The 24,712-nt window shown below is 39.2% G+C and overlaps 1 protein-coding gene across 1 annotated transcript in view; it reads right to left on the bottom strand.

Annotated features, from left to right (window-relative positions):
• LOC135220658 (carnitine O-palmitoyltransferase 1, liver isoform-like) overlaps positions 1-24,712 on the bottom strand; it is a 485,885-nt gene that overhangs the window by 97,163 nt on the left and 364,010 nt on the right. The window contains 1 exon segment of the mRNA XM_064258010.1: positions 3,511-3,645. Coding sequence (XP_064114080.1) covers positions 3,511-3,645 — 135 coding nt within the window.

Here is a 24,712-nt window from a genome sequence, read left to right as displayed (position 1 = left end):
TTGTGTTGGATATGTTAAGTAATTTGTTTTCTAGCATTGCTGCTGAGATTTTGTTGTCAGCTTGAGGACTAGAAATCTTGACCAATTATCTGGTCCAAAGAGGTCATCAAATGTACCAATGTGGGATTAAGTCGGTAATTTTTGTTTCTTTTTGGTCCTTGTTTTATGTATGTTGCTTGTCTATTATGATTTTTATATTTTTCTGTATTGCTGAGAGGATTATTTGTCTCTAATTCAGAATTATTGTTCATCATATATGGTTCTATTGTTACGATATTGGAGTTTACCAATTTATTTTTGTTTGTTTCTTTTGTATTTATGCACTCTATTTGGTTTTCTGGCTCTGCTGCTTTACTTGGAACAGGGTGTTCCTTTGTATCTTTTATAGTACTTTCACTACTTGTGGCAGTACCTAGGAAATTCGGGAGTGACGTGCCAATGGTCATCAACTGTGCCGTAGTTTTTCCATCATGGGACCCAGGGGTACTCAAATCATTTATTTCACAGTTCATAAATTTTGAGTTTTTACACACACACACACACACACACACACACACACACAAAAAAAAAAAAAAAATTCTTGAAAAGATATCATTGGCCCTTCGCGAAGTTAAATTTTCTGCCAAAGGCACAAGTGAGAAAGGACTCCCAAATGTCCGCATCCCTACCCTACCCCAAAAGGGGATGGCATAACATGATTAGTATGGCCCAAGTGTAAGCAGAACCCGCTTGCTAGGACTAAGAGTATTATGTTAATACAATTATCCCCATCCTAATCACATTATGGGCAAACTGGATAGAATGCCGAGAGTTCTATTCCTAGAACCCAGGCCCCCCTGGAATCCGTGGTCCAGCTCCACAGAATAGTTTTCCGCCTGAAAAACAGGTCCGAACATTGTCGGGTAGATGATGGATCTACCACAGTTCTCACTATTTAGCTTCGGATTTAACTCCACGTTAAGCCATGATATGTTTTCTCATTTATTTGCTTTCAAAAATTTTGGCAAAAAATGGAAAGGTCCACATAAGTTTACTCGAAAATATATAATGTCATATGGGACTCTTGGGTTCGAACCTGGGAAGAGATTCCTGAGGTTCGAGAGCCCCCTCACCACGTCAAGGTGGTCCCAAAATGAGGGGGACAATATTCAAGTAGCAGAGTCAAAGGTAAAAAGGATAAAATTCCAGGGGTAAATCACTATACCCCCTAGAAGAGACAGACACCTCAGATGGGGCTGGGTGGACTCCATCAGCAGGATCCCCTTCGATACCGGATTGCTGGGTGTTAGTGACATCTCTCCCAAGAATATAGTCTCCATCGGAGGAGTCAAAGTGGGAGTTCCTGTTATCAACTGCTCTTGGACTATTGGCCAAAATGTGGTTTCTGCTCAGAGAGGGAAGGTAACACATGCTGCTAGAGTTCTGCCAGAACAATGCAGTTTCCTCCTTCTACACTTCTACTGAAACTTATAACTCATAGACAGCTTAAATTGAGCTTTCATCATTTGAACTTGCTGCCTGGAGCATGTGGCATATTTCACACATGTCTAGAGACCAACCCAATTCTCTTTACTCCTACCAGGCTGGCTCAGAGCAGGTAGTTATGAGTACATTTCCACAGAAAAAATGCAGAGTGAGCAATTCCCTGTGGCACAGGTGATCTGTGGCTCCTGTGTAATGGCAGCCTAGTTGTAATAAAAAGAACATGTTTATTAAACAAGCTGACATGGCCCACAAGTATTTGTCTACAGTAGGCTGTAAGGTAACATAATCATACCCATAGAATAGTAGTAAATGTATCAAAATATTAATTTACAATTACTATAACAACATTGCCTTACAGGATTTACTGGCAAATAATTCTAAACTCAAGATGAAACTAAATGGATACCCATATAATGTATTTCTATACATTTTATAACTTTGTTTACCTGGGCTATTCCTAAGCAACAGGTAAAGAGCAGAGGCAATGTTAGTTGGCACATAATTAAAATCATGAATGAAATTATCTAACAAAATTTATAAAAAAATCAGTTTCTCTAGGATTTTAGTTTGTATGACAAAGCTAATGATAGGAAAAAGTACTTTTTATATTCCCAATGGAACAAGAAGTGTTATGTGATGTCACTTTTGGTAGAGCAATACATACTCATTGAAGTAGATCTGTATGAATGAATTTCCTTTAAAACTTGAAAAAAACCCATATTAAGGTAACTGGGTAATGTTCTATAGCACAAAATCCAGTTAGTCTGTTTATAAAATGCTACATAGGAAACACTGACCATTATTTTGACTGAGACCAACTATAAGAGAATTCTTTGAGTTTGGTTGGTCTGTCTTCTGGAGAACTGAGGGAACCAAGAGAATGTAACTCCTTTGAGGACAAACAGCAGCTACACTACCAAAAATTCAACTTGGCATATATAATAAAATGAGACAAAAATACATAGTGACCCTTTGAAGAGAAAATACCAATTGAAGTTCTATACTAATACAGTTGCACAGGCCCACACTGAACAACAGCACTTAGAACCGAGATCAATTTGGTAAAAACCGATTGATAATTACATGGATGCTTTAAATATGACAGCCCTGGAAATGGGATGAGCCTAGGAGAATGATGATGATCATATATAGGCTCAAAAAAAAGTAAACTGTGAAGACTAACATGCAAGTAGTTATAGCTAATGTCTAATCTAAAGAATCAAATCTGGTGAACTGCAATTTAGGGACACTAAATTAAGGCATTAACCACCCATACTTATGAACATTCATAGATGGTACAAACAGACAGGTTCGCAAGTTCAAATTTTATTTTGTACACCTATCATGCCAGTAAGAAATTTTGTTAAGAACCAAAGAACATGAGGAATAAGAACCTGTTCTTTTGATACCTTCCTTGATTATTCAGAGTATTCTCGTGATTAGCTACCATACATTCTCCTTACAATCAAGAGAATACTTGTTCATATTCGTAAAATATTCTTAATTATTTCTACCTTCCCAATTTAACTTATTCTATGATGAATTCCCATTTTCTACACTTCCTCCCCCAAAGGAAATGTTAAATGAATATTTTTGTCAACAGACAGTGGTGCACATTTGCTTATGAACCTCCAATGTCAAACACTGCTCCTGTGAAATTCTCTCCAAGTTTATAACTTTCAAAGCATTGGAAAAATATCAAATTTTGAATATTGCACGAATCAAAATTCTAATTTCTTCTCTTTACCTTTCTAACATCCAAAGTAATTCTTTATAACACTGAATGATTTAAAAATGCAGTGAAATAAGTATAATCTATGACTTCAAAGTTAACTAGCGAATGTAATCATAAAAAAAATTATGGACCACATATTAAAACTCAACTTACGAACAATTCAAGATACAAACTGCTGTCTGAAACATTCATAAGTAGGGTGGTGACTGTACATATGATCAATAGTTGAGATGAAATAATCTTCACTTCTACAGTTGCTCATAAAAAAACAAAAATAATCTAATCCTTACCCTATAATAGGCTAACTGCAATGACATTTGCAGGAAAGCATCTGGGGAAAGGCGGCAATTCTTCATCAGCCCCTTACCATACGCAGTGTGCATGTACAAGCGGAGGTCAACATCATTCAATAGTGCCTCTGCGACCTTTAAAGTACAATAATTTTAAAAGCACATAAATATACATCATTGAACAGATTAATACAAATTTTTCAAAAAGCAAATTTCTTATGTATCTAACTAAATCAAGTATACAGGACAAAAGAACATTCAAAAATATTATACGTGCACAGATAAAATATAAGAAAATGCACAGAGAAAATATAAGAAACTCAATCTTTCAGTTACAGAGAAAAACAATATTGCAAACCTTTACCACTACAGAGATACACAACTTATTATTCCAATCTGGAAAGTGTTTATGTTTTGAGTTTTGACTGTTTGCATGTTAACAGGATGATGTAGTAAGTTTTGTAAGGTTTCCAAGTACTATTTTTCTTAGGCTGGGCATCATGACCAGCAAAAACTGATTAAGTTTTGGAAGAAACAGGAATAACTTTTGCTTGAACTTTCATGAGAGGTCATTAGTCAAACAGGAATTTAACCCTGGCAGGGTTATAACTTATGAACTACATATACAGAATAAAAGATTTTATACTTGGCATGTATATTCTCACATAATGAAGCTCATGTACAGTTCCCTCCAAGTATTTCGATACACCTACCTTCACCAAATAGTTCCTATTGAAAAAGAATACTATGGTAACACTATAGGTCTTTGTTTACCTTTTTCAATGTAAATTCGTCTTCATATTGTAAAAACTGTTGTGATTGGCTGGAGCAATTTATATGCCATGTTTCTTAATTTGTGTTTTCTTTTTTTTATGTAAATCACTGTGTATAATGGGCTTATGATAATATGGATACATTTACAAAGAAATGAGTTACAAAAATATAAAAGAGTAAGTTATTTTACACTAGCTCTAAATTAACATGCAAAGTAAAACTTGGTAGTATTTGCTCTTTGGCCATACATCACCAACTTCCCCCACATACAGGTTTCTATGAAGTTTGCCGAAGCCAGTAACACTCTATGAATTGCTTTGTCTTAATTCTTGACAGCTTAAGCTCACACATCACCAGAAATATTATTTGTCTGTTACTATGATTCAGTTTCAGTGTTCATAGAGAGCATGCAGGAGGTTTGTTATGCAGCAAACTCAAACATGGATAATTCAATATTATAATGATAAATCATATAGGCTATCTCAGTTCTGAAAAAAATATGCATACTCATTCTTACCGTACTCATGAATAACACTAAAAGAAACTGATTAACTTATAAAAAGTTATATCTACTTGCCTTCATTTCTTAAGAAAGCTCATAAGAATTTGTTTTGATAAGTTATATAGCTTTGCATGATAATGACTGCGTGATAAGTCTTATTATGTTTTCGATTCTTAGTTGGACAAAAATATTTTTTTTTTTCTGTCAGCAGGGCTATGTTTATAGTACTTGAAAACTATACTTGCCTAAACCTGAGTGATATAGACATAAGACATACTGGCATTACATTCAGCTCTAGTAACCTAGTTACTTTGATTAAGAAAAAACGAGGTAATGTGGGCTATCCATATTCGTGGGAGATGTGTACCAGACCCCCTGTGAATAGTTAGAACCCGTGAATAGTTGGAACCCCGATAAAAATGCTAAAAACAGCCTATTTTGTTTGTTACAACTCTAGAAAAACCCACTAAAAATGTTTATACTTGGTTTTTTAATAGATTTATCACAAAAGTGCATTTTATGATGAAATAAATTTTTAAAAACCAGGAATTTGTAGATATTTCTCATAGAAAAAATACCGTGAATATGCGAATTTTCCGTGAATAATGCGGGGAAACGTTCCCGAGAGAAATCCACGAATGTGTGAGTCCGCGAATCCGGAGAATGCGAATACGGGGGCCCACTGTAATATAATAAACAAGTGATGTGATATGGTCCTGAATTTGGTATTAACCCCATATATCAACAGGAGTGCAACGGTGTACATATAAATTCAAGGGGTATTATGGTTGAAGGATAACATGGTATTGGAAAATCTCTCAATTTCTGTGGCTTAAAAATTCTAGTAAGTGACTTCTTGGGTTGCTTAATAACAGTCAATTATTTTTGGTGGGAACCATCGATAAATAATAAGGAACAAATTCCTTTGTTTAATAGGCATTATTTTGAGCTTTCTGTATCCTTTTCCCAAAATAAGAGTAATTTATGCAAAAAATACAGATACGCAATTTGATCGTAACATTTATTTTCTTCTAGATGAAACATGCTATCTTTACACAGGGGGAGGTTGGTTGGGAGGATGGGCATTACATGGAGACTCATGAAGTTCAAGACTATGCAGCTGAGGGAAACTTATTTGCAGGGTGAAGGTCAAGAAATCATTGTCTATGATGATATCTCCAAACATCATTCATCCAAGTTCATAATCCATCAAACTTTAAAAATTTTTGATGTGTAATTCTATTAAAACTCTAAATCGCTTTTTCAACTTTAATAAAAGATGCCATGGATAGAAATCCAATTTGAATGACTCTTTTATTACGTTTAACGGATGATGAAAAATGCAATGAACTGCTTGACTATAAACTAGAAAGAAAAAAAGAAAACATTGCACAAAATTTTATTTTTTGGTTTAGACTTGCGTCATTGATGAGTCCATAACCTTTAGATTCCAGTTCAAATTTATTCTGTAAAAAATTTTTTAATTTAAAATTTTGATAATTATCTATTTTTCATTGGTTCTACCTATCATCATTCTTAATTTTTTATGACTATATTTGAACACTGAATTTTATTAGCATATTATCATTCACATACATTTTTATGATACAAAAATGATTTACTAATTTTAAAATATTGATCAATACTGTACGTATTAGTAAGTTTAATAAGATTAAATGATATCACATAACTAATAATTCTCTCTCTCTCTCCCTTACAGGGACGTATGCTTTTTGTATGATAAATGATTTACTAATTTTCTAATATTAATATTAATGTAAAGCGCAATCACTTCAATAAAGAAAATACTACAGTGAATTAGTAAGATTTTAGTTTATAAATTTTAAAAATTATGTAAGAATGATATGTAAAAATTATGTAAGAATGTAAGAATGAAGGAAATCCCAGCCTTCACGCATCTTTCTTTCGAACTCCAGGTCTCTCTCTCTCTCTCCTCTCTCTCTCATCTCGTCTCTCTCATCTCTCTCTCTCTCTCTCTCTTTACTGAGATGAGAGATTTTTATGGTACACGTATGTGTAATATGTTTATTACTATTTTCATATGATGATGATAATAATAATAATAATAATAACTGTAATTACAAATATCATATGTGAAAGTATTTTACAAATACTATGATAATATCTCTCTCTCTATCTCTCTCTTACAGAGATGTGTTTTTTGGATGATAAATGACTTACTAATTTTCAATATCAATATTAATGTAAACAGCAATAATATAAATTCATTAAAGAAAATACTAAAGTGAATTAGCAAGATTTTAGTTTATAAATAAAAAGAATTACCGTATACTATACTTGAGTAACGTGCGATCCCGCATATCATGCGACCCCCAAATTTTCACCAATAAACAGTGGTTTTGTCATGTATCTCATGTATCATGCGAGTTCCTTTTCTGAGAGTGTCAATTCATCATAAAGTTGGTGGTTTAGCGTGCTAATGGCCAAGTCATTCAGATGTGTGCTGCTGCTAGTCAAGTTACGGTAATTTTCATACTAATCCCGAGAATTGAATAGAAAATCTCAAGATTAAAAAAGAATCCAAGATAATAAAATAATTGCAAAAATACCACGCCTTGGAGTTCTAAATCATTCTCTCTCTCTCTCTCTCTCAGGAATATATACTGTAATTTGAGTCTTTCACCAACGGGTATCAGTAAATGTGTAGACATTGTGTGCATGTACATAATGTTTTAAAAAATGTGCAGTACACACATTCTTTTAACCGATTTTTTGGCTTTTGGAATTTTTCAGATTTCGGAAATGTGAGGTCAGATGCATAATCAAACAAACATCACTACTGCAGCAAAAACATTTTTTCCCTTTATGTTTTTCATTATTGTTATTTATCACTTACAGTTTATTTAAATAAATATTAATATAATACTGTTAAATGAATGTGAGATAATCAAGATCACTTATAATAAAATAGTGGGACAATTAATACCATATGTTCACTAATAGCTATTATTTTCAAAATAAACATTCCGTAAAACGCAAAAAATATGGATGTACATTACAATCAAAATATAATAATGTTTTGCAGTTCATCTTGTGAATTTTAAAAATAAGTATGACTATAAAATATATTTCACCATATTGATCTTGAAGTTGAAGTCGTAAAATTTTGAGGATGGTCCGGGAAAAGGATTTGCACTTAAGTGATGATGCATCACTACAACACAAAGTGGTATTTTCATACCACTATATTGATGACACATTGCTACGACACACTGGTATTTTTCATTAGAGTTAAAATGATCATATTATATTATTGTTTTCACGAAGAAATAATTATATAAAGAAAATTATTGAGTAATTTTTGCCGTCAGCAGTCAGAAAATCACAATCATGGTAACATTCAAACCTAGTGCCATCCATAGCATATGTCTATAAATAGAACAGAAGCAGAGGGCAGTCATTGGATAACAGATTTCCATGGCTACCAACCAGCCAATCAGGTGTTGCTTATACTACTACTATGTGAATTTCTTAGAATGAACGTTTACACACACGAAGCTGACGATTGTGAATTTCTTAGAATGAATGTTTACACACGCGAAGCTGACGATGATGTGTGTGTTTTGCATACAAGTACGTAGTTTTAGCTTTTAATAGTGTAAGTATTTTACTGAATACATGAAGAATAGAATGATTCCTTCTCATTACTTTGAATGCAAAATGGTTTGAAGATTCTTCCGCAAAAAGAAAAAAAAAGTTCTTTAGAAGATGATACCTATTTACTAACGCTGTTGACATACCTTCAAAACCAAATTCAGCTCTTTAATCTCTGGAAAAATTATAATCTTTCAGTCTGCTGGTCATACCCTTTATAGCCCCCGCGACTAGCAACAACAAAATTTCTTTGTTTGTTTTATCTTTCAAAGATGTAGGTATTACCTGTAGGTACAGCACATTTTTTTTTAACAGTTGCACGTGTGCTAATACCTATTGGTTTCAGAGACTCAAGTCAACACTTACAGTATAGTTGAGAGAGAGAGTTCAGCGATGGCTCATCTCTCTAATCTCTCGAGGAATGTTAAGATTTGTTCCCTGCTCTTGTAAATTTAGTCCATGAGACTGACAACAACAAAATTCATATTTGTTTTTTTGTCTTCCAGATATGAATTACCAGTACTGCACATTTTTTAACATGCATGAACACACTGCCTGCATGTGTACTAATGCCCACTGATTAAATATAATATCTCTCTCTCTCAGGAAAGATACCGTCAATTCAAACTATCAGTATCTTTTCCTGATAGACAGACAGACAGACAGCATAAATATTTAGGGCTTGGCATATGTCAATTATTTTATTATCTTGGGATTTTTGGTTAATCTTGGGATTTTCCATGGTCAACTCTTGGGATTAGTAAGAAAAATGCGATTATTTGAGTAGCAGTAGCAGCAGCTGCAGCACACACCCAAATGAATTGGGTAAGCCTAGCGTGCCAAACTATAGTATATTTACAAAATGAACAGAGCTCTCTGGCTGGGGTGTTTTGGTCCTCCCACATGTTTGATCTCTGCATATCTGCCAAATTTATAACAACAACAGAGATAAAACTATTTCTCCCCTTACAGATATCAAATAAGGGATTTTGACGAAGGAAAAATCTATTTCTGGGTGATTGGCTCGTGTCGCCCTATGAAAGTAATCCTTAATATCATCTTTCTAGGTAATATTATCCTAAAGTTACCAGAGAAAAAACAAAATTAAGAAAATGTCAGTAAGACTGACTCGCTCACTCTTAAAAAGAAGTGTCGGTATGATATAGGGGCGAGTGTGGAACACTACCACGAGACAAACACCAATTAGAACTTCCCTATCAGAATCCCCCTAAGAGAGAGCCGATACCAACGGGCGATGCAGCCTCTACTACTACTACTAGAGGACGCCACGGACAGCAGCGCCCCTAGCGGTCATCCTTAATTAAAACATAAATACATCTTGTCCTGCAAGGGGGGGAAAACAAACCATAAAAAGGGATGGGTTTCATAGGGCGACACGAGCCAATCACCCAGAAATAGATTTTTCCTTCGTCAAAATCCCTTTTCTGGGCTCAGCTCGTGTCGGCCTATGAAAGAATACCAGAGAAACAGACAAGATGGAAAAGGGAAAAATGAAAAACATATTAAAATGATGGATATAATATAAGTAAATCAAATACAGCATACAAATTAAGTACTTAAAATAACTTATTACAGTAATCAATAACAGAATGTTAGTAAACTAAAGTACTTAAATGGTAGTAACAAAATTCATAAATATGCATGTAAATAAGTAAATGTTTGAATTTACTTAATTAGAACATATAAGTACAATTATATACATACATGTGTCCTACCCTAGCATAAAAATAAGGGTAGGTACACTCAATTCCATCATTAATACAATTAATACCATTAATTTAAATATATACAAACACATTGTGACTGAAGTTATCACAAATCCAATTGAAGAATTTATACAAACATATTGTGGCCTATCCTAGCATAAAAATAAGGGTAGGACCACTGAGGTACATATCAGTACAAGGGTGGTTGTCCCTAGCAAAAAAATAAGGGACAAACACTACTAACACACAACGGCTAAGGCTATGATGATGAGTAGCCTGGTGATAGGTTGAGGCATGTGGTTGAAGTAGGTAAGAAAGGAGACCTGGATTAATACTACAACTACTAAGCAGTATCAGGGGAAACTATGTTTCCCGCTGCTACTGCTGAAAACTTTAAAGATTCCAAGGACTTTAAATAATGCCGTTTAAAGACTGTCGGGGATTTCCATCCAGTATACTTTCTAAGATCCTCAAAGTTCATATGTTGAAAATAATTAATTGAGGTGGCTACTCCCCTGATATCATGTGCTTTTGGGAATGACTCAGGGTTGGCTTGTTTAATGAAGTAAAGGATTTGCTGTCTAATGCCTTTCACTGACAAAGTACCACCTTTTTCTCTCATGAAGAGAGCACCTGAGGATCTTGAAGAAGTACGCGATAGAAAGGCTCTAAGAGTTGATACTGGGCAGAGAGAAGGATCCTGTGGAAGTGGGATAACCTTCCAAGGAGCCCCACCTTGCAAGAGGATCCTCATTTTTGGCTAAAAAGCTACGATCCGAGCAAGTAGAACTTCTTCTCCTGATGGGAGGAATTCCACATGACCCGCATCCCTGGATAGAGCCGACAGTTCTGAAATTCTAGCTCCTGAGGCTAGGCTTAATAAGAATAATGTCTTCCTCAGGAGCATTATGAATGTACAAGATGAGTTTGTCAGTATCTGAAGCTAGTTTGAGGACATCATTTAAGAACCATGAAACTGTAGTAGGCCTCTGAGAAGGTCTAAGTCTAGCACAGGCTTTAGGGATAGATGTGAAATAAGATTCAGTCAGATCTATCTGAAAACCTACTTGAAAGATTTTCTTCAAAGCCGATTTATGAGTGGTAATCGTGCTAGCTGCTAAACCTTTTTCAAACAAGGATCTGAAAAAGGATATAGCCAAATTAACTGTCATGGTTGTAGTGTTCGATTCTCTCAAGAAAGATGCTAATTTTTTAACAGCTGAGTCATATTGTCTAATGGTTGACTCTCTCTTATCTGATTCTAGGAAGAGAATATTCTGTGGATCAATGTCAGCATCTTTATTAGCCGCAAACTTCATGAAGTCCATAAAGTTAGGGTCTGGAGAGTTCCTGAGGAAGCGAACACAGTCCTCATTTGTACTGATTGTGATAGCTTGGGATTGGGGATCCGTTGAGGTCGGAGACCCAATTCCAGAAGAAGAGGATACCAGTTGCTCTTGGGCCAGTCCGGTGCAATCAGAGCTACTATCCCTTTGAAAGACCTTAGTTTGCTTAGGACTTTCAAGAGAAGATTCACTGGAGGAAAAACATAAATTCTCTCCTCCACTGATTCCAATCCAACGACAGAGCGTCCGTGGCATAAGCCAGAGGGTCCAGGTTTGGGGGCCACATAGCAAGGGAGCTTGTGGTTCGCTTGTGAGGCGAAGAGATCCACTTGGAGACCTGGGACTCTCAGGCTTACCCACTGGAATGATCCGACGTCCAGAGACCACTCTGATTCCAGAGGAACTGACCGACAGGGCGTCTGCTATCACATTTCTTACTCCTGCCAGGTGAGTGGCAGACAGATGCCATTTGTGTTTGTTTGCTAATGCAAAGATGGCTATCATGACATGATTCACATGCTTGGATTTGGACCTCCTCTGTTGATGCAATGAACTACCACTGGCACTGTCCAAAACTAGCCTTAGATGAGACTTCTTCGGGGGAAGCAGTCTCTTCAGAGTAAGAAATACTGCCATTGCTTCCAACAACACGTTTATGTGGAGCTGGCGAAATTGAAACTGACCAAGTCCCCTGAACCTGTTTGAACTGAGAGTATCCCCCCACCCGGACAGGGATGCGTCGCCCGTGAATGGTTTAACATTGGGAGGGGATATTGAAGGGGTACTTTTCTTGGCTAAGTTCTTTACTTTTGACCAAGGCCGTAGTTGGTTGCGGAGGATCTGTGGGATTACGACAACTTGTCTCGATATTTGGAGTTTGCTTTTTTTTTGTTTTGACCTCCGCAAATTCGATTTATATCTTTCAGCCTTGCTTTCAGAAGGATATCTGTTACCGAAGCAAACTGAAGAGACCCTAGGATTCTCTCCTGGTTTCTTCTTGACGTTTGTTTTGCACTTGAGAAATTGCCTGACAGATTTTGCTATTTCCTTCCGTTTGGGCTACTGGAATTGATAGATTGTGGGAGGACAAATCCCATTGGATTCCTAGCCACTGAAAACGAGATTCCGGAACAAGTCTGGATTTCGTTTTGTTTATCTGGAACCCCAGATGTTCCAGAAAGTGAACAATACCTTTTTTTGGTAGCTTTGAGACATTCCTCGACTGTTGGTGCCCAGATTAACCAATCGTCGAGGTATGCCGCTACCATGATTCCCTGAACTCTCATTGGTTGTACAACCACTTCTGCTATCTTTGTGAATACCCTGGGGGCTACATTCAGACCGAAGGGCATCACTTTGAATGAGAATGTCTGACTTCCTAGCCTGAATCCTAGGAATGGGCGGAAGTGCCTGGCTATAGGGATATGATAGTATGCGTCTGTAAGATCGATGGAGCATGTGACGGCTCCACGCGGAGTAAGGTCCTTACTTGCGAGAGGGTAAGCATCTTGAACTTGTCGCAGCGAATGAAAGAGTTTAGCTTTGACAAGTCTAAGATTACCCTTCTTTTTGTTGAGCCTTTCTTTCTTTGGCACGCTGAATAAGCGACCTTGAAATTTTAGAATGTTTGACTCTCGCAATAGCTCCTTTCTGAAGGAGTTCTTCCGCGTAATCTATCAATTCCTTTGACGGTACCTGATGGAATGATTTGATTGGAGGAGGATCTTGGATCCAGCTCCAGCCTAATCCCTTGGACACTATGCTCTGTGCCCAACTGCTGAACCCCCACCTGTGGCGGAAGAGGAACAGCCTCCCTCCTACCTGGGGAGCCTCATTGCTGATGGGCGGGTTGGCCACCACGCCCTCCTCTGAACTGCTTACTCCTTGTGCCCCTTCCTGCGCCACGGTGACGAAAGTAACCTCTCGCCCTACCCCTCGGTTGAGAGTAGCCTTGAGCTTCATAAGCAGGGTTAAAGGCAGGCGAGATAGCATAGGAAGTCGAAGGTTGCGATTGCTGGGGCACCAGGAGGAAAGGCTGAGTTTGCTTAGATGTAGCAGGTTGTCCTTGTTGGGTGACTGGGACTGCCTGCACAACTGCTGCTGATGCTGGAGTTTTTTATATGGCTGGAACCTCCTACCAGCCTTCTTTGGTTTCTTGCCAGCAGTGGGAACGGATTCCTGTTTCCTCTTAGAGGAAATACCCCACCTAGCTCTAAGGCTCTGGTTGAGTCTAGGCAGCTTTCGTGGTGGACTTCGTTCACTGCTGACTCAGGGAAGAGATCCGCTCCCCACATGCTGGCAGTCAAGAGTCTATTAGGCTCGTGCCTGATGGTGCACTCTTGAAGAACATGCTTCCGACAGTTCTTCCTGGCTTGGAAGAAGTCAAAAGCGTCTAACAGAACCGTCTGAAATTGTGATTTTGCCAGGATTTTGAATAGCGGTTCGTTCGCGTAAGACAGCGCAGCCATTTCCGTGACAATGAGGGAGTTAAGGGACCTGCCAAACCTGTCGTTCGCATCGAACTCTGCCTGGATTAGGGAGTCCGGCAGCCTAGGTAACTTCTCACCGAACTGGTCCATAGCGCAGTCCGGCTTGAGTTTACCCTGCGTTGAAAGTAGCTGGCAGGTTTTCCCATAACTCTCCGAACGAAGCGGGAAAGAGTGGAGAAGTGGACTCCGACTCTCTCAACTGTGGAACTGGGCTCATCCTTGAGGACTGCCTGAAGAGCCTTCTCCACCAATTTCGTGGCGAACGGAAGAGAGACCTCCTCTTCCGTGGCGAAAATAGTGAAGGGGCTCTTATAGGCCTGGAGTTTAGTATTAGTACACTCCCAGTCCTCAGGCAGTGAACCCATTCCCGTTGGGTCGTGATCTCTACTGTAGAGGACTGACTCCTTCGAGATCTTGTCCTCCCTTGTGAGAGCCGTTGGCGTCAGCCTAGCATACCCGATGAAAAGGCTGTGACAGACCCAGGAGGATAGAACTCGAAGTCCTCAATCCTTCGAGTGCCAAACTCCGGGATCGAAATCATCCCGTCCTTAAAGGGAGCGTAGGCCGCTACTCTCCATGGATTCTCCATAGAGAAAGCTGGCAAGGAGTCGTAAGACGGGAGTTGGAGAATCCCCGTGCTAGAAGCAGGGGATACTGGGGGAGGAGCCTGGGATAGCCCAGCCATCCGATCCTCATTCTCTCTTACTCTATTCGAGAGTTCCTGGACCGTCTGTCCAGTTTGAGACAGAGTGCTCGACAATTGTGCGAACATCTGCTCAAAACGTGTTCCCCAAGCTGAGATTTGGGAACCAACCATCACTCCTACCTGCTCCATCACTCCTGGTGAGACAGGAGAAGGAAACGCAGGGCTGGTGCTTGCCACCACCCCTGCCGGCATAGCCGGAGAGGGGGCAGCGGGAGGCGGGAGAAGGCAACGACTCGGAGGTAGCGCGAGCTTTCTCCTTCGAAGCCTTGCCTCTAGAGCTCTTCGACTGGGAAGAGCTTGGCTTAGCCTTCACCAGCGTCGGCGTAAGAAGTCGATGACTTCCTAGCCGCAGAAGACGAAGACGACTTCCTAGAAGTCGTCTTAGACAAGGTCTTCGGTTCTCTCTTTCCTTCTCCTAGGAGGTACAGAGAGAGCGGGAGTGCGGCTAGGGATCTCAGATCCCGGAAAGCCTTGGAAAGAGGCGGAAGAAGAAGGGACAGGAGAAGATCCAGGAGCGCCCAAGGAAAGACCTTGGGCGCCCGACAAACCTACCTCAACCAACAAACCCTCACTCACTACCGCCATCGGCTCAAGATTCAGGTCCAGGCCGGGCGACGTCCGGAACTGACTCCTGGGCGGCTACGACCCCTAACGACTGCTGGAGTTCTTGCTGGATGGCGGCTATCACGGGGGGCGGCGGACCAAGGGGTCGACGTAGCCCGTCGACTTGCCCCGCAGGGAAGATCTGGATGGCCAGCCTTTCTATCCAATATGTAGGGCGGGCCCTTGACCCTTGACGGCGTTCTCCCAAAGCCGCCCACCCACGCTTCATGGGTGGCGAGGCGACTTCCCTCACACCGCTAAGCCTGAAAGAAAGAGGCTGAATTAAGCTACCAATTGCGGACAGAGTTAACAAATTTACGAACTAAAAGTGTTAGTAAAATTGATAAATAACTCTATAATGGTCTTACCCCACCAACCCCCAGCTGATCGACCAGGTCGTAGCATATAGTGCAGGGCCTCGGGATGCCAGACGATAGACTCGTTGAACAAGGTGGCACATGGGGCGTGAGACCTGCACCTCGTCATGTCCCGCAGGGGTCGTGCAGCGTCGCATTACAAGCGAGGACCTGGGCAGTTGGTAGCCTGTAAGTGAAAACTACATGAGTACAAAGTAAACACTTACAGCCTAACATATGCTCCGCTGGTGCCGAGCGATAAAGTTAGATAAAACCAGAGCCCTGCTAAAATACGTGTGGTAACCATGTTGGAAGGCTATGGCTCCGCCAGTGGCGGAGGCACAAGAATCAACCAACTAGGAGTGGTGGTAATGGAAACACAACGGATAATGGCGGGGATGGTTTGATTAACATAAATATAATACACAATTCCATTGTAAAATATCTTAAATTAGGGTATATATCCTTAACATAGTAGTAAGCAACAATAAAACCAACTTCTCTCCACCCGTCTACTAGAAGAGTGCGTAGGTAAGGGTAAAGCTCCCTTCCGGTAGCGGGGGAGAGATATAAGGATATAGTAGGCAAGCAATCGACCATCCATAGCACCCACCCTCCCGCTAGCGGAGCCAATATCCTATACCAAAGGGGCCCCGGCTGCGACGGAAGGCTCCTTTCATATCGTAAGAGAGGTGGCTGAGTAATGGGTAGGGGGGGGAAGGAGGTCCCGGTGAAACGCGGCGGGAGCGAGGAAAGGGGGAAGGGATGGCCTACTCCTCCCCACCTCACCAACTACCCGTATGGAGACCCGGTACCTCATAGTGGTCGCCCTATACCCCCTGCTGGCGGAACCCCCCGGCACCTCCGGAATGTGAGAGAAGGCTATGAGGTTGTTATGACAACCAAGGGGTCCCCCAGCTCCTCCCTACATCAGAGAGGGGGAAGGGGGGGCAGGGTAAGGTGCTATGGAACACGTGACCACCGATGGCCTAAGCCGCGATCAACACAACCGTGGTGGGCCACGTGAACCAAGCTGTACCAAAACATGGAACAAGCACCTAGGCTAGCCTAACACCCTAATAATAATAATAAAAATACATCGAAAGGTGGAAGAGACACTTTTAGTAAAGAGAAGAAGCCCAGGGGAGGAGGCAACTATTCCAAGAAACAGGAGCCTACTCGAGCCAGCGATAGCCGTGTAGAGCAGAGCCGGGAGCTGGGCCAGAATAAAAATAATAATAGACCCTAAATACCAAGCTAAGAGAATGGTAAGAGGGTACTACTAGCTAAAACTCGATGTAAAACAATGAACGTGATAAGGTAAGCCCATAAGTATAAGAAGTCCCAGTATGGAAGACCGGGAATTCTTACGAGGCAGCATGGCCGCCACGAGACAACCGGGGAACCGTATATGACCTATAAAAAGGAAAATACTGGTACCCGGAAGAAAAACTGTGATAAAATATTACTTATGAGTTACTTAACTTAGCCGTGGCAATTGCTGTAGCGTTCCATCGTAGAATACGAGAAAAATCCTGAGAAAAATAGCACAAGAAAAATCTGCGACTAGACGCTGGTGCTAAAAATTAAGGAATGACCGCTAGGGGCGCTGCTGTCCGTGGCGTCCTCTAGTAGTAGTATAGTAGGGCTGCATCGCCCGTTGGTATCGGCTCTCTCTTAGGGGGATTCTGATAGGGAAGTTCTAATTGGTGTTTTGTCTCGTGGTAGTGTTCCACACTCGCCCTATATCATACCGACACTTCTTTTTAAGAGTGAGCGAGTCAGTCTTACTGACATTTTCTTAATTTTGTTTTTTCTCTGGTAACTTTTAGGATAATATTACCTAGAAAAGATGATATTAAGGATTACTTTCATAGGCCGACACGAGCTGAGCCCAGAAATTATCTTTTCCGTTACGCAGAATTCTAAATAAATTACGTAGGTTACGATTGATAGTTTTTTCATGCAATAGAAAGAAATGGAGTCAGATTTTCTATCCACAAAGCATATCATTTTGGTGTTGTTGCGAATATTTCAACCAGTTCCACGTGCGTTTAAATCCACACTGTACAGTCTGGAGGCAGTTCTCCCTTCTTCACATATCTTGATTTCTTAATATCGTAGGTATAGAATAAACTGGTGAGCAAGGAAACATGAAATAAAGCATAACAGAGTAAGTCTGACGAGTGAGAAAATAAACAATCGTATACAGATTCTCTCTCTCTCTTCTCTCTCGCTCTCTCTCTCCTCTCTCTCCTCTCTACTCTCATCTCTCTCTCTCTCTCTCTGAGAATTGAAGGGAGATTAACGAATGAAAAAAAGGAAATTTGCAACATACTGGCAGAACGATATAAGAGAGAATTCACCCCTAGAATAGATAATGAAGATAATGATATAGAAGTAAGGGACGAAAATAGTGAATATTTAGCTGACATAGAAATTAATGAAGCTGATATTGTGCAGGCAATTAATGAAAATTAAAAATGGAGCTGCTGCAGGCCGGATGGAGTCCCTGCTATTTATTAAAGAAAGTAGTTCATTCTATCGCAAAGCCACTTGCAATATTATTAAGACAAAGTGTAGATACAGGCAAGATTTATGATGAGCACAAATTAGCATATATCACCCCTACTTTCAAAAGTGGATCAAGACTAGAGGCAAGTAATTATAGGCCTGTGAGTCTAACATCACATATTATGAAAGTGTATGAAAGGGTAATGAAGAAAAATATTATGAAACATTTAATAAAAAATAATTTGTTTAATATAGGACAACACGGTTTCGTACCCGGAAAAAGTACACAAACCCAACTGTTAGTCCCACCGTGAGCAACATATTCAAAAATATGAAAAGCGGAAATGAAACAGATGTGGTTTATCTAGACTTTGCAAAAGCTTTTGACAAAGTAGACCATAATATATTAGCAAAGAAAATTAGAAAACACAATATCGTAGATAAAGTAGGAAGATGGTTAAAAGAATTTTTACACACAGAAAACAGATAGTTATTGCAAACGATGAGAAAATCGGATGAAACCAAGGTAATATCCGGTGTGCCACAAGGTACGGTGCTAGCTGCAATATTGTTTGTTATTATGATTGAAGACATAGACAGTAATGTTAAGGATTCGGTAGTGAGTAGTTTCGCTGATGACACAAGAATAAGTAGAGAAATTACTTGTGATGAAGATAGGAACGCTCTACAAAGAGACCTTAACAAAGTATATGATTGGGCAGAGGTAAATAGGATGGTATTTAACTCTGATAAATTTGAATCAATAAATTATGGAGACAGAGAAGGAAAGCTATATGCATATAGGGGACCTAATAATGAGACAATCACAAATAAGGAAGCAGTTAAAGACCTTGGTGTGATGATGAATAGGAACATGTTATGCAATGATCAAATAGCCATTCTGTTGGCAAAATGTAAAGCAAAAATGGGAATGTTGTTACGGCACTTCAAAACAAGAAAAGCTGAACACATGATTATGCTTTATAAAACATATGTTCGTAGTCCATTTGAATATTGCAATATGATATGGTACCCACACTATCAAAAGGATATTGCACAAATAGAGAGTGTAACAAAGGTCCTTTACAGCTAGAATAGAAGAAGTTGAAGGACCTAGACTACTGGGAAAGACTACAATCCTTCCAAAAATTATATAGTCTAGAAAGGAGAAGAGAACGCTACATGATAATTTCAAGGCATGGAAACAGATAGAAGGGAATAACAGAAAAATATCATGGAACTAAAAATATCAGAAAGAGCAAGCAGAGGTAGATTAATAGTGCCCAAAACTATACCAGGAAAAATAAGGAAAGCACACAGAACATTAATCCACTACGCACCAGCATCGATAATGCAGCGTCTATTCAATGCGTTGCCAGCTCATCTGAGAATATATCCAGGAGTGAGGTAGATGTGTTTTAAGAATAAGCTCGACAAATATCTAAACTGCATCCCAGACCATTCAAGATTGGAAGATGCAAATATACCGGAAGATGTACTAGCAACTCTCTGGTAGACATTAGAGGCGCCTCACACTGAGGGACCTGGGGCAACCCGAACGAACTGTAAGGTCTGTAAGGTTAAGGTAAGGTCTCTCTCTCTCTGACAAAATAATAGATAGGAAACAATGACTGAATGTTGCTTGAATGCAATATGGCAAAGTTTTGGCCTGAGTGAAGTGTGGAGTGACACCGACTTACAAGTTATTCCTGGTCATCTCACAGCCATGGACAGACATCAACTTCACAGCCAAGAAAGGGCAATCGTATACAAAATAAATAGGTATGGAAAATGCGAAATGCGGGCCTGTTATCCTTTCATAAAAAAAAGCTCTCGCTCGGACAGCAGTAAGATTTAGGAGAGAGAGAGAGGGCAGGGCCGAATAGGAAGGAGATTAAAGTACCTGGGAATGAAAAACCCTTATAATGTTATAATTATAGCCTCGGGGTTTGTCTCAAGGACATTCAAAGATGGTTAGTCTAGAACAGTTAACCCTGTTGTATAAACCAAAATAATGCAAATGGAGCACGATCGCTCTTTTGTATTTTAAAATACAATAGTAATATGATAATACATATAATATTATTGGATATAGTGAAGTACAAGTAAAGCATAACTTTTTAAAAGACCTACTGTTTTCCTCCGGTAGTAACTATCGCAATCAGCAGATTTTGGAAAGCATAGACATTACGCTAATTTTATGCCGCGTGTATGATGCGACCCCTTTATAATTAGCTTCAAAATTAGGTTTCAAAAGTCGCATAATATGCGAGTATATACAGTATGTAAGAATGAAAGAAAATGCATTTTACCCCACGTCTTGTCTTTGAACTCCAGTAGCCAAGCTGAGTTGGCTGGGGTCCAACAACTGTCAAGTCAGGAGGGGGAGTGTGTGTTATTGCCCTCTCAGGATCTATAAATTCTCTCTCTCTCTCTTTTAATGAGATGAGAGAATTTCTATGGTACAGTTGGACACAGGTTTCCCTGGTACACCTTCTTGAGGGACTTCGAAAAATTATATGGTAACAGTGTTTACTGCGGGGGATGGGGGAGGACTCTTCCTCTCTTAGCAAGAGTTCAACCAATAAGCTCTGGAATTCTTTCAGTGGGAGGCGTCATTAGGTATGGTTGGAGAAAGATGCACACACACGGAGTAAAAGAAAAAAAAAAAAGAAATCTGAGCAGGTTATATTGCCGTAACGAAGATTACTGTCTCACTTTTAATATAAGTTTGTTTATTAAGATTCCACTTAACTTTCATCTAAGGGAAGTGTCCGACACCTTAGCTCCTCTTCTCTCTCTCTCTCTCTCTCTCTCTAATACTACAGAAGAAACATTTACGAGGTGACCAGGAATGGGCATGTCACAGTAAACGTGTGGGGCTGGATCTTCTTACATTGTATGGATGATATCACCAGGATTGAGTAGAGGTTCATTGGTGAAAAATACATTGAAATTCTTCAGGATTTCTAACTTCTTTCACTTCAACAGCGGAATTATTCCTCCCCACCTGCTCCTCTCATTTTCATTCACGACCGCTGCCCCATCCATATGGCCAGAATAGTCCAGGAATGGTTTCAAGGTCGAGAGGATTGCTCTTCCACAACTGTCCACAGATCGTCAGAAACCATGAATCGTCCATGCCTAACAGATTGCAAGAGGTGATCTAGAAGGAAGGTGGCTGGACTTCTCACTAATATTAAAAATAAATGTAAAAATTGAGTGTGTATATTTGGATTACTCCAATGGCTTCTGCTGAACTTCCATGTCGTAAAAAAAAAAAAAAAAAAAAAAAAAAAAAAAAAAAAAAAAAAAAAAATCGTAAACAGACCTATGCATATCGTTTAGCTCCAAGTCATGAATATTATAATTTATTTATTAGAAAAGCAAATTTGATATCTTAAAGGAGTTCAAAATCTAAAGGGAATTTTGCTATCCTGATTTTTTCTTTAAAAATTATCTAAAAAGAGAACCCTAGGACAATATCATCAAACTACATTTCTCCAAATAGCTCTTTCCACAATGGACAGGTAAATGACTGAAGGGGTTGTTTAACAATAGGGAAGTCTGTCTCTTATCCTCACACGAATGATAAGAGTGAAAGGAATTTCTGCCCGTATGACATTAAAACATGTATCACAATTAATATATTAGAAAATATAAGCCCAAGTAGATATGTTTATCCATATCATGTAATAATTATTGTAATGAACGGCGTGTAGGGAATAACCTCTACAGTATATTCAAGAGGGAATACAAACCCAACCATGAATGCATGAAACCTCTGAATATCAACAATTGTTTATCATTGGCAAACGAATTAAGTTTACCATATGGGAATGGTTAAAAGTTTGCACTAAGTTTGGGAGTCCTTCTTCAATTTCCATTACACGTTGTGGAATTTTCTCTGTCCCTAGTAGTTTCATTTTGATCAGTAACGTCTAGTCTCTCTCTCTCTAACGTAATCTCTCGTCTCCTCGTGCTCTCTCTCTCTCTCTCTCGTCTCTCCTCCTCACTCCTCTCTCTCCCATTCTCTCTCTCTCTCTCTCTCCTCTCTCTCTTTTCATTCTATATGTATTTACAAGACAGAGAGTGAGTTTAACCCAATCCTTCTAGTAAATGTTGTTGCATTCAGAAAATCTACAGTACTAAAATAATATTAGGATAAACACTAAAAGCACGCAGGCAATAAAGATAAACAAGAAAATATTTCAAGTGGAGCTTTTCGTTGGCCATACACTCTATCCATGAGCATATCTAGTACTTCGTCCACTCATCGGGGTTGCAAAAGGCCCACCTTACCCCATTTCAGCTGTAGCAAAGTCAGGCTGAGGCCATCGGTACAGCAAAAGCAAGAAGCTTGTCAGTTTGAATTATATTTTAGAATTCCAAACCCTGTAAGACGGCTTAACAACAAGAACTCAATCTCCGACACCACTCCCCCCGCCCCCCCCAAAAAATATATATGCATATATTAGTTTATTCAAGATTAGAGGGTGTTAATGACATATCAAAACTGCATAGTTAGGGCAGTGGCATTTCTAGATGACATGTCACTTTAAATTAGCTACATGGGAGGAAGAGAGAGAGAGAGAGAGAGAGAGAGAGAGAGAGAGAGAGAGAGAGAGAGAGAGAGAAAAGAGGAGCTAAGGTGTCGGACACTTTCAATACGCTCACCGAGTTTTTCGGGAATGTTCAATGAAGTGCTGCTACACTTCTCTTTATAGCTTCATATTATATTATTGGTAGGAAACGCACTGCACTGATACTATAAACTTGGCTTACGTGATAAGGTTAAAATATCCTGTTATGATGTTCATGATTCTCTCCAATACCAATATAACTCTAAAATTTTGATCAATTTTAAGTACTATTGCATAATGAATATGATCGATATATAATAACAGACACAGTGGTAAGATAACGCCTTAGACGAAAGTTAAATGGAATTTTAAAAAACAAACTTATATTAAAAGCGAGACAGTAATCTTAGTTACAGTGATATAACCTGCTCAGATTTCTTTTTCTCCGTGTGTGTGTGTCTTTCTCCAACCATACCTAATGACTCCTCCCACTGAAAGAATTTCAGAGCTTATTGGTGGAACTCTTGCTAAGAGAGGAAGAGTCCTCCCCCCATCCCCCTCAGCAAACACTGTTACCATATAATTTTTTGAAGTCCCTCAAGAGAATGTACCAGGGAAACCATGTGTATGTTTATTAATATTCTCACATAATAATAATAATAGTAATATAACTAATTTCAAAATTCATATGTGATAGCATTTTAAAGAAGTACAATAATCTATCCCTTTCACTCTTTTAAATAAGGATAACTCTCTCTCTCTCTCTCTCCACACGAGATACTAGTATGTCCTAGTGGTAACTCTCGCCCTCTGTTTGGGCTGGAAGTGTATGTATAAGTATATCTTTAAGGACATTACTACATTTTATGGTAAAATAATGATATACAGTACTAGTTTACAAATAATATTAAGTTTAATGAGATTAAACGGTAACAATAATATCTCTCTCTCTCTCTCTCTCTCTCTCTCTCTCTCTCTCTCTCTCTCTCTCTCTCTCTCTCTCTCTTTCTTGTGTATGTTTATTTGTTTTCTAGTGTAATTGATTTACCTTATGACTAATTTTCAAATATTAATAAGATTAACTAAAAATAGTGATTCCCAGTCTTTTTATCCACTTGGAGGAAGGTGGGCAGGTGAGTAAAGGAAGTTTGCTATACGAATTGGCGGAGGGGAAGGAGTCGGAGTCTAGGAGTTTATTTTCTCTCTCTTCTCTCCTCTCTATTTTCTCTCTATCTCTTCTATCTCCTCTCCTCTCCTCTCTCGCCCTCCCTATCTCTCCCTTCCTCTCCCAATATTATTGGTCTCCAGAACTACATCATAATGTCACTCTGATGGTCAGCCTATATGATGTTGGCCATTCCATTGATGTCCTCTCCTCTAGGTCTCCCTTCCAAATCTCTCTCTCTCTCTCCTCCTCTCTCTCTCTCTCTATCTCTCTATCTCTCTCTCCTCTCTCTCTCTCTCTCTCTCTCCTCTCTCTCTCCACTATTATTGTCTCAGAAATAATTCATAATTTCACTCTTGATGGTCAGCTATATGATTGTTGCCATTTCATTGATTGTCTCTCCTCTCATCTCGCCTCCGCTCTCTCTCCTCTCCGTCTCTTCTCTCTCTCTCTCTCTCTCTCTCTGTTAGTTGCTGTAGGTATGTATTTTTAATGGTAAAATGTTTAAGATGACTTTGAAATGATATTAATAATAAAACTTCAAAGATTAATGCAGTAATAGGTTAGTAATTTTAGGTATATTTGAAGTAGGATGTTATTAAAGATATACATTTGGTACCTGAACTTTCAAGATAGGCAGTTACAAGCATTTTTAGTGGTGGTTTTAACTATTCGCGGGTTTTAACTATTCACGGGGGTGTCTGGTACACATCCCCCGCAAATACGGGAGGACCACTGTATAATGGGACCTCTCTCAATAAGTCTAAAAAAAAATCCAAGACTGAGACTTGTCCAGTTGCC

This window comes from Macrobrachium nipponense, chromosome 2 (assembly GCF_015104395.2).
Source record: "Macrobrachium nipponense isolate FS-2020 chromosome 2, ASM1510439v2, whole genome shotgun sequence".
Lineage (NCBI taxonomy): Eukaryota > Metazoa > Arthropoda > Malacostraca > Decapoda > Palaemonidae > Macrobrachium > Macrobrachium nipponense.
This window is presented reverse-complemented; position numbering and strand designations above follow the sequence as displayed.